At 50.7% G+C, this 13,387-nt stretch overlaps 1 protein-coding gene across 1 annotated transcript in view; it reads right to left on the reverse strand.

Annotated features, from left to right (window-relative positions):
• Nucleotides 1-1,132: 1,132 nt before the first annotated feature.
• The window catches only part of copa (COPI coat complex subunit alpha), a 30,252-nt gene continuing 17,997 nt past the window's right edge, over nt 1,133-13,387 (reverse strand). The window contains exon 13 of the mRNA XM_072498340.1: nt 1,133-1,525. Coding sequence (XP_072354441.1) covers nt 1,466-1,525 — 60 coding nt within the window. The 3' untranslated portion in view covers nt 1,133-1,465. The remainder of the gene's footprint in view (nt 1,526-13,387) is intronic.

Consider the following 13,387-nt stretch of genomic DNA (forward strand, 5'->3'; position numbering starts at 1 on the left):
AAGACTTTATTACCTGCAAATGCTCGCATTCAAAGCATCATCTTGCATCTTTGACTATATACATGTTTCTGGAACCTCTTCATTCACCCGAAGGACTACGCTCCGAAAGCCAGTGCTTTGAAACAAACCTGTTGGATTTTAACCTGGTGTAAAACTTCTTAATCAACGAAAAGGACGCGGTGGAAATCGGGCCTTCCATACCTTCCGGCAACCCCCGAATCTGAGGTTCTGCGTCGTTGGTCCTTGAAGTCGTTAACTGAAGCCCTCAACTCCAACATCGCCATAGGTTGCGGACTCTTGTGGCGCTGGCCGAAGGGACTTTTGCCAAGGCCTGGAGTAGCGAGGGGTGGCCAGGAGGTGGGTTGTGGGGTCAGGGTAGACGGGCATGGAACACCATTGCCGCAGCCAGAAAGGAAACCATGCAGCTGCGCATGCCGCTGACAGCCGAATGTGAAATTAGATCCACAGGTCGTATAGGTGTCCCTCCAGCCCGGGTGCCCTCTGAGCACAGCCGACACATCAGATGTGTGCGAGTGTGTGTGAGGATCTGTGTGTGTGTGCACCTTCTCTCACACACCCTCAGCCAGTGCTGCACTCCCTCAGTACTGAACCTCTGACAGTGCTGCACTCCCTCAGTACTGACCCTCAGCAACTGCAGCACTCCCCCAGTACTGACTATCAACAGTGCAGCACTCCCCCAGTACTGACTATCAACAGTGCAGCACTCCCTCAGTACTGACCCTCCGACAGTGCAGCACTCCCTCAGTACTGACCCTCCGACAGTGCAGCACTCCCTCAGTACTGACCATCAACAGTGCAGCGCTCCCTCAGTACTGACCCTCTGACAGTGCAGTGCTCCCTCAGTACTGACCCCTGACAGTGCAGCACTCCCTCAGTGAAGGACTTGGAGGAAACCCATGCAGACACAGGGAGAAAGTGCAAACTCCACACAGACAATTACCAGAGACCTGAATTGAAACCGGGACTCGGGAGGCAGCAGTGCTAACCACTGTGCCACCGTGAGATGCTGTGCAGTGAAAGGAATCTCAGCCTCGCTTGTGGACATCCCTCAAGCCTCGGTATCCCCACCCATACCCAGAATGATCAAAGGAGTCACAAGAAACACAGCAGATTAACTTGATTGAGAGGTGAACTTTATTGAGAGGTGTATTTGAACTGAAAAGCATGGATTAGGGAAAGTGTGTGTAGAATGAGCCACCATTACGATCAATAAAATCTCTGAACAGTTACGGAGTGTGACGGGAGGAAAGGGAGAAGGTGGGGCCAATACACCGGTGTCGGAATGCGAGGCAGCAGGTGGGCGAATCACGGACATTCAACTGAAAACGTCCCGAGAGGAAGAGGGAATAGATAAAGCGAGACAGACACAAGGAGCTTCAAACAGGATCTGTGCGGCTGCTACAGCCAGGGACGAAGGACCAGGAGGAAAGTGCCCGATGAGGTTTCAGCGAAACTGCAAGGTGCTAATCCGGAGGCCGATTACGTCCTTCCCAATCTCACTGACCTGGAAACAGAACCAAAACACTCAGCATCAAACACAGGAGCAGCAGAGCAGCAGTAAGACTGGGGTCTTTCAATCCCTCTCTCACAGGTACACTGACAGGCGAGTGACTGCATTAAAAAGAACGGAGAGTCTGCAGGGAGCAGTGTCGGAGGGCAGAGCGGTGAGTATAACGTAACTGACCCGGGGGGAGTATCGGGAAGTCTGCAGGGAGCAGTGTCGGAGGGCGGAGCGGTGAGTATAACGTAACTGACCCGGGGGGAGTATCGGGGAGTCTGCAGGGAGCAGTGTCGGAGGGCAGAGCGGTGAGTATAACGTAACTGACCCGGGGGGAGTATCTGGGAGTCTGCAGGGAGCAGTGTCGGAGGGCGGAGCGATGAGTATAACGTAACTGACCCGGGGGGAGTATCTGGGAGTCTGCAGGGAGAAATGTCGGAGGGCGGAGCAGTGAGTATAACGTAACTGACCCGGGGGGAGTATCGGGGAGTCTGCAGGGAGCAGTGTCGGAGGGCGGAGCGGTGAGTATAACGTAACTGACCCGGGGGGGAGTATCGGGGAGTCTGCAGGGAGCAGTGTCGGAGGGCAGAGCGGTGATTATAACGTAACTGACCCGGGGGGAGTATCGGGGAGTCTGCAGGGAGTAGAATCGGAGGGCAGAGCGGTGAGTATAACGTAACTGACCCGGGGGGAGTGTCGGGGAGTCTGCAGGGAGCAGTGTCGGAGGGCAGAGCGATGAGTATAACGTAACTGACCCGGGGAGTCTGCAGGGAGCAGTGTCGGAGGGCAGAGCGGTGAGTATAACGTAACTGACCCGGGGGGAGTGTCGGGGAGTCTGCAGGGAGCAGTGTCGGAGGGCGGAGCGATGAGTATAACGTAACTGACCCGGGGGGAGTGTCGGGGAGTCTGCAGGGAGCGGTGTCGGAGGGCAGAGCGATGAGTATAACGTTACTGACCCGCGGGGAGTATCGGGGAGTCTGCAGGGAGCAGTGTCGGAGGGCGGAGCGGTGAGTATAACGTAACTGACCCGGGGGGAGTATCGGGGAGTCTGCAGGGAGCAGTGTCGGAGGGCAGAGCGGTGAGTATAACGTAACTGACCCGGGGGGAGTATCGGGGAGTCTGCAGGGAGCAGTGTCGGAGGGCGGAGCGATGAGTATAACGTAACTGACCCGGGGGGAGTATCGGGGAGTCTGCAGGGAGCAGTGTCGGAGGGCGGAGCAATGAGTATAACGTAACTGACCCGGGGGGAGTGTCGGGGAGTCTGCATGGAGCAGTGTCGGAGGGCGGAGCGATGAGTATAACGTAACTGACCCGGGGGGGAGTATCGGGGAGTCTGCAGGGAGCAGTGTCGGAGGGCGGAGCGGTGAGTATAACGTAACTGACCCGGGGGGAGTATCGGGGAGTCTGCAGGGAGCAGTGTCGGAGGGCGGAGCGGTGAGTATAACGTAACTGACCCGGGGGGAGTATCGGGGAGTCTGCAGGGAGCAGTGTCGGAGGGCGGAGCGGTGAGTATAACGTAACTGACCCGGGGGGAGTATCGGGGAGTCTGCAGGGAGCAGTGTCGGAGGGCAGAGCGATGAGTATAACGTTACTGACCCGGGGGGAGTATCGGGGAGTCTGCAGGGAGCAGTGTCGGAGGGCGGAGCGGTGAGTATAACGTAACTGACCCGGGGGGAGTATCGGGGAGTCTGCAGGGAGCAGTGTCGGAGGGCAGAGCGGTGAGTATAACGTAACTGACCCGGGGGGAGTATCGGGGAGTCTGCAGGGAGCAGTGTCGGAGGGCGGAGCGATGAGTATAACGTAACTGACCCGGGGGGAGTATCGGGGAGTCTGCAGGGAGCAGTGTCGGAGGGCGGAGCAATGAGTATAACGTAACTGACCCGGGGGGAGTGTCGGGGAGTCTGCATGGAGCAGTGTCGGAGGGCGGAGCGATGAGTATAACGTAACTGACCCGGGGGGGAGTATCGGGGAGTCTGCAGGGAGCAGTGTCGGAGGGCAGAGCGATGAGTATAACGTTACTGACCCGGGGGGAGTATCGGGGAGTCTGCAGGGAGCAGTGTCGGAGGGCGGAGCGGTGAGTATAACGTAACTGACCCGGGGGGAGTATCGGGGAGTCTGCAGGGAGCAGTGTCGGAGGGCGGAGCGGTGAGTATAACGTAACTGACCCGGGGGGAGTATCGGGGAGTCTGCAGGGAGCAGTGTCGGAGGGCGGAGCGGTGAGTATAACGTAACTGACCCGGGGGAGTATCGGGGAGTCTGCAGGGAGCAGTGTCAGAGGGCGGAGCGGTGAGTATAACGTAACTGACCCGGGGGGAGTATCGGAGATTCCACGGAGCTGAAAAAAACCTGAAAAGTGACTCCCCAGTAAAGCTGTGACCTGATTGCAGGGAGCAGTGTCGGCGGAAACTGCACTAAATTTTGAAAAATAATTGAAAAACTAGTTAATTAACTACTGGGTGGTAACTAAACTAGAGGTTAGTGTATTTATCATTCAATATTTAGAGTAAATATTTAGCAATAGCGATGTAGTAATTGTAAAGAGGGCTGAGGTCTTGCATCAAAAATTCAGGGGGTTAGATTGTTGACTTAAAACCGGACCTCTCGGATTTTCATCTCTGGATTCCACCCAGTGGCCCGTGTTAGCAAGTACAGAAATAGGAGAACAGCGGAGATGAACACGTGGCTGAAGAGTTGGTGCCAGAAGGAGGGTTTTAGATTCCTGGACCACAAGGACCGTTTCTGGGGAAGGTGAGACCTGTACAAGCGGGACAGTCTACATCTGAACCAGAGCAGGACGAACATCCTTGCTGGTGGGTTTGCTAATGCTGTTGGGAGGGGGAGGGGACGCAAACTAATTCGACAGGGGCAGGGGACGCAGACGGTTAGCAAAATAAGGACACAACATAACACAGAAAAGCAATGAAGTCAGAGGGAATACAGCGGTAGTAAGTTTCAGGGGGGGGCAAAACAAGGTCGGATGGCTTTTACTTTAAGGCCAGGAATATTACAGTCAAAACGGATGAGTTAAGGATGAGGATTGACATGTGAATTTGTGATAAAGCAGGCATCATGGAGACATGGTGGAGGGAGGGCAGGATTGGCAGCTCAACATCCCGGGATATAGAATCTTCAGACGAGACAGAGGAGGGGGTTAAAGAGGAGGAGATTGCATTATTAGTTAAGTAGTCAGTTACTGCGGTAAGGAGAGATGATATCTTGGAGGGGACATCAAAGCTTTGTGGGTAAAGCTTCAGAACAAAAAAGGAACAACCACATTGCTAGGTGTTTATTGTAGACCCCCAGATAGTCAGCAATCGTACAGGTTGGCAAAAATAATAGTCGGGTAATTATATTTGATGATTTCAACTTTCCCAACATTAATTGGGATAGTCACTGTGTTAAATGCTTGGATGGAGTGGAGTTCTTAAAATGTTTCCAGGAGAACTTTTTAGCTCAATATGTAGAGGGTCCAACAAGGGTTGGTGCAGTGTTGGACCCAATTCTGGGGAATGAAGCCGGACAGATAGTTGAGGTGTTGGTGGAGGAGCGTTTTGGTGATAGCAACCACAACATGGTTCAATTTAAATTTGTTATGGACAAGGAAATTGACAAGTTGCAAAAAAAAGATTGTGGATTGGGGGGGGGGGGGGGGGAAAAAGAGTGGATTTTAGTAAAATATGGCAAGATCTGACCTAGGTAGGCTGGAAACGGTTACTTGTGGGGAAACCTACAGAAGGGCAGTGGGGGGTGTTCCAAAAGGAAATAGTTAACAGTAACTTTGAAATTTAAAAAAATATATATATTTAAAAAAAAATAATTTAATTTTATTTTTTAATTTTAATTAATTGACGCAATGTCAGTTAGAGGGGTGCAGTGCTCTGACTGTGAGATGTGGCAGGTCCGGGAGGCTTTCAGCGTCCCGGATGGCTTAATCTGCAGAAAGTGTACCCAACTGCAGCTCCTCACAGACCGCATGGTTCGGTTGGAGCAGCAATTGGATGCACTTAGGAGCATGCAGGTGGCGGAAAGCGTCATAGATCGCAGTTATATAAATATGGTCACACCCAAGGTGCAGGCAGAGAAATGGGTGACCACCAGAAAGGGCAGGCAGTCAGTGCAGGAATCCCCTGTGGTTGTCCCCCTCTCGAACAGGTATAACCCTTTGGATACTGTCGGGGGGGGGGAAGAGCCTATCAGGGGAAAACAGCAGCAGCCAGAGCAGTGGCACCACAGCTGGCTCTGATGTTCAGAAGGGAGGGTCAAAGCGCAGAAGAGCAATAGTAATAGGGGACTCTATAGTCAGGGGCACAGATAGGCGCTTCTGTGGACGTGAAAGAGACTCCAGGATGGTATGTTGCCTCCCTGGTGCCAGGGTCCAGGATGTCTCCGAACGGGTAGAGGGCATCCTGAAGGGGGAGGGCAAACAGGCAGATGTCGTTGTACATATTGGTACTAACGACATAGGCAGGAAGGGGCATGAGGTCCTGCAGCAGGAGTTCAGGGAGGTAGGCAGAAAGTTAAGACAGGAACTCTAGGGTTGTAATCTCGGGATTACTCCCTGTGCCACGTGCCAGTGAGGCTAGAAATAGGAATAGAGCAGCTAAACACGTGGCTAAACAGCTGGTGTAGGAGGGAGGGTTTCAGTTATCTGGACCACTGGGAGCTCTTCCGGGGCAGGTGTGACCGATATAAGGAGGACGGGTTGCATCTAAACTGGAGAGGCATAAATATCCTGGCCGCGAGGTTTGCTAGTGTCACACGGGAGGGTTTAAACTAGTATGGCAGGGGGGTGGGCACGGGAGCAATAGGTCAGAAGGTGAGAGCATTGAGGGAGAACTAGGGAATAGGGACAGTGGGGCTCTGAGGCAGAGCAGACAGGGAGAAGCTGCTGAACACAGCGGGTCTGGTGACCTGAAGTGCATATGTTTTAATGCAAGAAGTATTACAGGTAAGGCAGATGAACTTAGAGCTTGGATTAGTACTTGGAACTATGATGTTGTTGCCATTACAGAGACCTGGTTGAGGGAAGGGCAGGATTGGCAGCTAAACGTTCCAGGATTTAGATGTTTCAGGCTGGATAGAGGGGGATGTAAAAGGGGAGGCGGAGTTGCGCTACTGGTTCGGGAGAATATCACAGCTGTACTGCGGGAGGACACCTCAGAGGGCAGTGAGGCTATATGGGTAGAGATCAGGAATAAGAAGGGTGCAGTCACAATGTTGGGGGTTTACTACAGGCCTCCCAACAGCCAGCGGGAGATAGAGGAGCAGATAGGTAGACAGATTTTGGAAAAGAGTAAAAACAACAGGGTTGTGGTGATGGGAGACTTCAACTTCCCCAATATTGACTGGGACTCACTTAGTGCCAGGGGCTTAGACGGGGCGGAGTTTGTAAGGAGCATCCAGGAGGGCTTCTTAAAACAATATGTAGACAGTCCAACTCGGGAAGGGGCGGTACTGGATCTGGTATTGGGGAATGAGCCCGGCCAGGTGGTAGATGTTTCAGTAGGGGAGCATTTCGGTAACAGTGACCACAATTCAGTAAGTTTTAAAGTACTGGTGGACAAGGATAAGAGTGATGAATGTGCTAAATTGGGGGAAGGCTAATTATAACAATATTAGGCGGGAACTGAAGAACATAGATTGGGGGCGGATGTTTGAGGGCAAATCAACATCTGACATGTGGGAGGCTTTCAAGTTGTCAGTTGAAAGGAATTCAGGACCGGCATGTTCCTGTGAGGAAGAAGGATAAATACAGCAATTTTCGGGAACCTTGGATAACGAGAGATATTGTAGGCCTCGTCAAAAAGAAAAAGGAGGCATTTGTCAGGGCTAAAAGGTTGGGAACAGACGAAACCTGCGTGGAATATAAGGAAAGTAGGAAGGAACTTAAGCAAGGAGTCAGGAGGGCTAGAAGGGGTCACGAAAAGTCATTGGCAAATAGGGTTAAGGAAAATCCCAAGGCTTTTTACACGTACATAAAAAGCAAGAGGGTAGCCAGGGAAAGGGTTGGCCCACTGAAGGATAGGCAAGGGAATCTATGTGTGGAGCCAGAGGAAATGGGCGAGGTACTAAATGAATACTTTGCATCAGTATTCACCAAAGAGAAGAAATTGGTAGATGTTGAGTCTGGAGAAGGGGGTGTAGATAGCCTGGGTCACATTGAGATTCAAAAAGACGAGGTGTTGGGTGTCTTAAAAAATATTAGGTAGATAAGTCCCCAGGGCCTGATGGGATCTACCCCAGAATACTGAAGGAGGCTGGAGAGGAAATTGCTGAGGCCTTGACAGAAATCTTTGGATCTTCACTGTCTTCAGGGGATGTCCCGGAGGACTGGAGAATAGCCAATGTTGTTCCTCTGTTTAAGAAGGGTAGCAAGGATAATCCAGGGAACTACAGGCCGGTGAGCCTTACTTCAGTGGTAGGGAAATTACTGGAGAGAATTCTTCGAGACAGGATCTACTCCCATTTGGAAGCAAATGGACGTATTAGTGAGAGGCAGCATGGTTTTGTGAAGGGGAGGTCGTGTCTCACTAACTTGATAGAGTTTTTCGAGGAGGTCACTCAGATGATTGATGCAGGTAGGGCAGTGGATGTTGTCTATATGGACTTCAGTAAGGCCTTTGACAAGGTCCCTCATAGATTACATAGAACATACAGTGCAGAAGGAGGCCATTCGGCCCATCGAGTCTGCACCGACCCACATTAATCCCTCACTTCCACCTTATCCCCGCAACCCAATAACCCCTCCCAACCCTTATGGACACTACGGGTAATTTAGCATGGCCAATCCACCTAACCTGCACGTCTTTGGACTGTGGGAGGAAACCGGAGCACCCGGAGGAAACCCACGCGGGCACGGGGAGAACGTGCAAAGTCCGCACAGACAGTGACCCAGCGGGGAATCGAACCTGGGACCCTGGCGCTGTGAAGCCACAGTGCTAATCACTTGTGCTACCGTGCTGCCCATCATGGTAGACTAGTGCAAAAGGTGAAGTCACACGGGATCAGGGGTGAGCTGGCAAGGTGGATACAGAACTGGCTAGGTCATAGAAGGCAGAGAGTAGCAATGGAAGGATGCTTTTCTAATTGGAGGGCTGTGACCAGTGGTGTTCCACAGGGATCAGTGCTGGGACCTTTGCTCTTTGTAGTATATATAAATGATTTGGAGGAAAATGTAACTGGTCTGATTAGTAAGTTTGCAGACGACACAAAGGTTGGTGGAATTGCGGATAGCGATGAGGACTGTCAGAGGATACAGCAGGATTTAGATTGTTTGGAGACTTGGGCGGAGAGATGGCAGATGGAGTTTAATCCGGACAAATGTGAGGTAATGCATTTTGGAAGGTCTAATGCAGGTAGGGAATATACAGTGAATGGTAGAACCCTCAACAGTATTGAAAGTCAAAGAGGTGGTGGAAGCAGGGACGATAGTGACATTTAAGGGGCATCTTGACAAATACTTGAATAGGATGGGAATAGAGGGATACGGACCCAGGAAGTGTAGACGATTGTAGTTTAGTCGGGCAGCATGGTCGGCACGGGCTTGGAGGGCCGAAGGGCCTGTTCCTGTGCTGTACATTTCTTTGTTCTTTGTTCTTGAAATGGGGAGGGTACAAGTCCAACATGTTCCCTCTAGAGTAATAGGAAGGTGTAACAAGCCCAGAGAACCATGGATGACCAGAGACATTCTGGATACGATGAGAAGAGAGGCTGTTAACAAGTACAAAGGGAGCAAATTAACAGAGGCATTAGTGGAGTACAGAAAGTGCAGGATGGAGTTTGAGAAAGCAATTAGGAGAACAAAGTGGGGATGAGAAAGCTCTGGCTGGTAAAAGCAGGGAAAATCCCAAGATATTCCCAAGATATCAATGGGGAAAGGAGAACCAGGGAAAGAGTAGGGCTCATTATGGACCAACAGGAAAATCTGTGGGTAGAGTCAGAGGACATTGGTAGGGTGTTGAACAGATACTTCATATCTGTCTTCACCCACGAGAATGAGGAGGGAGATATAGAACTCAGGGAGAGAGACTGAGATTCTTGAACAAATTGTCAAAGGGACAAGGCACTGGCGGTGTTGGCAGGCTTAAAAGTGGACAAATCTCCAGCCCCAGGTGAATTGCGTCCCGAGAGACGAGGGAGGAGATTGCAAGGACTCTGACCCAAATTTTGTTATTCCTCTCTGGCCTCAGGGGAGGTGCCAGAGGACTGGAGAACAGCTAATGTGGTCCCACTATTTTAGAAAGGTTGTAGAGATAAGCCAGGGAACGACAGACCAGTGAGTCTCACGTCAATGGTAGGGAACCTATTGGGGAAAATTCTTAAGGAGAGAATCTATCTCCACTTGGAAAGGCAAGGATTGATCAGGAGTAATCAGCATGGCTTTGGCAGAGGGAGTTCACACCGAACAAATTTGATTGAATTTTCTGAGCATGTGACCAGCTGTGCAGATGAGGGGAGTGCAGTTGATGTAGTTAACATGGATTCAGTAAAGCCTTTGACAAGGTCCCACATGGGGAGGCAATGGCACAGTGGTATTGTCACTGGACTAGTAAACCAGAAACCCAGGGGAATGCTCTGGGGACACGGGTTCAAATCCCATCACTGCAGATGGTGAAATTCAAATTCAATAAAAATCTGGAATTAATAATGAGCATGAAACCATTGCTGATTGTTGTAAAACCCATCTGGTTCACGAATGTCCATTAGGGAAGGAAATCTGCCATCCTTACCTGGTCTGGCCTACATGTGACTCCAGACCCACAGCAACGTGGTTGACTCTTAAATGCCCTCGGGGATGGGCAATAAATGCTGACCCGGCCAGCGGGGCCCACATCTCAGGAACAATAAACAAAAAGGTCCCACATGGGAGACCTATAAAGAAGGCAAATGCACATGGGATACAGGGGAACCTGATAAGGTGGATTCAAAATTAGCTTAGCTGGAGGAGACAGAGGGTGATGACAGACGGCTGCATTAGAGACTGGAAGCCAGTGTCCAATGGCGTACCACAGGGATCCGTGCTGGGCCCCTATTGTTTGTCATTTATAGAAACAACATACATGACTGTGGGGTGGGGGGTAGGATCAGTAAGTTTGTGGATGGCACAAAGATTGGCCAGGTGGTTAACAGTGAGGTTGAGTGTCTTGGGCTACAGGAAGATATAGACGCAATGGTCAAATGGGCAGAAAAGTGGCCGATGGAATTTAACTCTGAAAGGTGAGAGGTGGTGGTAGGAGTAATAGAACAACAAAGAAATGTACAGCACAGGAACAGGCCCTTCGGCCCTCCAAGCCCGTGCCGACCATGCTGCCCGACTAAACTACAATCTTCTACACTTCCTGGGACCGTATCCCTCTATTCCCATCCTATTCATGTATTTGTCAAGATGCCCCTTAAATGTCACTATCGTCCCTGCTTCCACCACCTCCTCCGGTAGCGAGTTCCAGGCACCCACTACCCTCTGCATAAAAAACTTGCCTCGTACATCTACTCTAAACCTTGCCCCTCTCACCTTAAACCTATGCCCCCTAGTAATTGACCCCTCTACCCTGGGGAAAAGCCTCTGACTATCCACTCTGTCTATGCCCCTCATAATTTTGTATACCTCTATCAGGTCTCCCCTCAACCTCCTTCGTTCCAGTGAGAACAAACCGAGTTTATTCAACCGCTCCTCATAGCTAATGCCCTCCATACCAGGCAACATTCTGGTAAATCTCTTCTGCACCCTCTCTAAAGCCTCCACATCCTTCTGGTAGTGTGGCGACCAGAATTGAACACTATACTCCAAGTGTGGCCTAACCAATTCTTATACTCAATGCCACGGCCAATGAAGGCAAGCATGCCGTATGCCTTCTTGACTACCTTCTCCACCTGTGTTGCCCCTTTCAATGACCTGTGGACCTGTACTCCTAGATCTCTTTGACTTTCAATACTCTTGAGGGTTCTACCATTCACTGTATATTCCCTACCTGCATTAGACCTTCCAAAATGGATTACCTCACATTTGTCCGGATTAAACTCCATCTGCCATCTCTCCGCCCAAGTCTCCAAACAATCTAAATCCTGCTGTATCCTCAGACAGTCCTCATCGCTATCCGCAATTCCACCAACCTTTGTGCCGTCTGCAAACTTACTAATCAGACCAGTTACATTTTCCTCCAAATCATTTATATATACTACAAAGAGCAAAGGTCCCAGCACTGATCCCTGTGGAACACCACTGGGTCACAGCCCTCCAATTAGAAAAGCATCCTTCCATTGCTACTCTCTGCCTTCTATGACCTAGCCAGTTCTGTATCCACCTTGCCAGCTCACCCCTGATCCCGTATGACTTCACCTTTTGTACTAGTCTACCATGAGGGACCTTGTCAAAGGCCTTACTGAAGTGTGACAAGGAAATATTCAATAAGTGGCCTGACACTGGGAAGTTCTGAGGAACAAAGGGACCTTGGTGTGTTTGTCCACAGATCTCTCAAGGCAGAAGGGCAGGTTAATAGGGTGGTGAAAAAGGCATATGGGACACTTGCCTTTATCAATCGAGGCCTAGGTTACAAAAGCAGGGAGGTCATGTTGGAGTTGTATAGAACTTTGGCGAGGCCACAGCTGGAGTACTGTGTGCAATTCTGGTCGCAACATTATAGGAAGGATGTGATTACACTGGAGGGGGTGCACAGGCGATTCACCAGGATGTTGCCTGAGATGGAACATTTAAGTTGTGAAGAAAGGTTGGATAGGCTTGTGTAGTTTTCACTGCAGCAGAGAAGACGGAGGAGCGACCTGATCGAGGTGAACAAGATTACGAGGGGCATGGACAGGGTGGATAGGGAACAGCTGTCCCCCTTAGTTGAAGGGTCAGTTATGACGGGACATAAGGTGAGGGGAGGAGGATTTGAGGAAACACCTTTTTACCCAGAGGGTGGTGACGGTCTGGAACTCATTACCTGGGATGGTGGTCGAAGCGGGATGCCTCACATCCTTTACAAAATACCTGGATAAACACTTGGCGCATCTTAACATTCAAGGCTATGGGCCAAGTGCTGGCAAATGGGATTAGGTCGGCAGCTCAGGTGTTTTTCATGCATCGGTGCAGACGGGATGGGCTGAAAGGCCTCTTCCGCACTGTATTATTCTGTGATTCTCAGGGAGATATCTGTACACTGACTGGTGTCTCAGTCCCTCTCTCTCAGGGAGATATCTGTACACTGACTGGTGTCTCAGTCCCTCTCTCTCAGGGAGATATCTGTACACTGACTGGTGTCTCTCAGTCTCTCTCTCAGGGAGATATCTGTACACTGACTGGTGTCTCTCAGTCTCTCTCTCTCAGGGAGATATCTGTACACTGACTGGTGTCCCTCAGTCCCTCTCTCTCAGGGAGATATCTGTACACTGACTGGTGTCTCTCAGTCCCTCTCTCAGGGAGATATCTGTACACTGACTGGTGTCGCTCAGTCCCTCTCTCTCAGGGAGATATCTGTACACTGACTGGTGTCTCTGTGTCTCTCTCTCAGGGTGATATCTGTACACTGACTGGTGTCTCTCAGTCTCTCTCTCTCAGGGTGATATCTGTACACTGACTGGTGTCCCTCAGTCTCTCTCTCAGGGTGATATCTGTACACTGACTGGTGTCTCTCAGTCCCTCTCTCTCAGGGAGATATCTGTACACTGACTGGTGTCTCTCAGTCTCTCTCACAGGGAGATATCTGTACACTGACTGGTGTGTCTCAGTCCCTCTCTTTCAGGGAGATATCTGTACACTGACTGGTGTCTCTCAGGGAGATATCTGTACACTGACTGGTGTCTCTCAGTCTCTCTCGCAGGGAGATATCTGGACACTGACTGGTGTCTCAGTCTCTCTCTCTCACGGCGATA

Source organism: Scyliorhinus torazame, chromosome 4 (assembly GCF_047496885.1).
Source record: "Scyliorhinus torazame isolate Kashiwa2021f chromosome 4, sScyTor2.1, whole genome shotgun sequence".
In the NCBI taxonomy this organism is placed as follows: domain Eukaryota; kingdom Metazoa; phylum Chordata; class Chondrichthyes; order Carcharhiniformes; family Scyliorhinidae; genus Scyliorhinus; species Scyliorhinus torazame.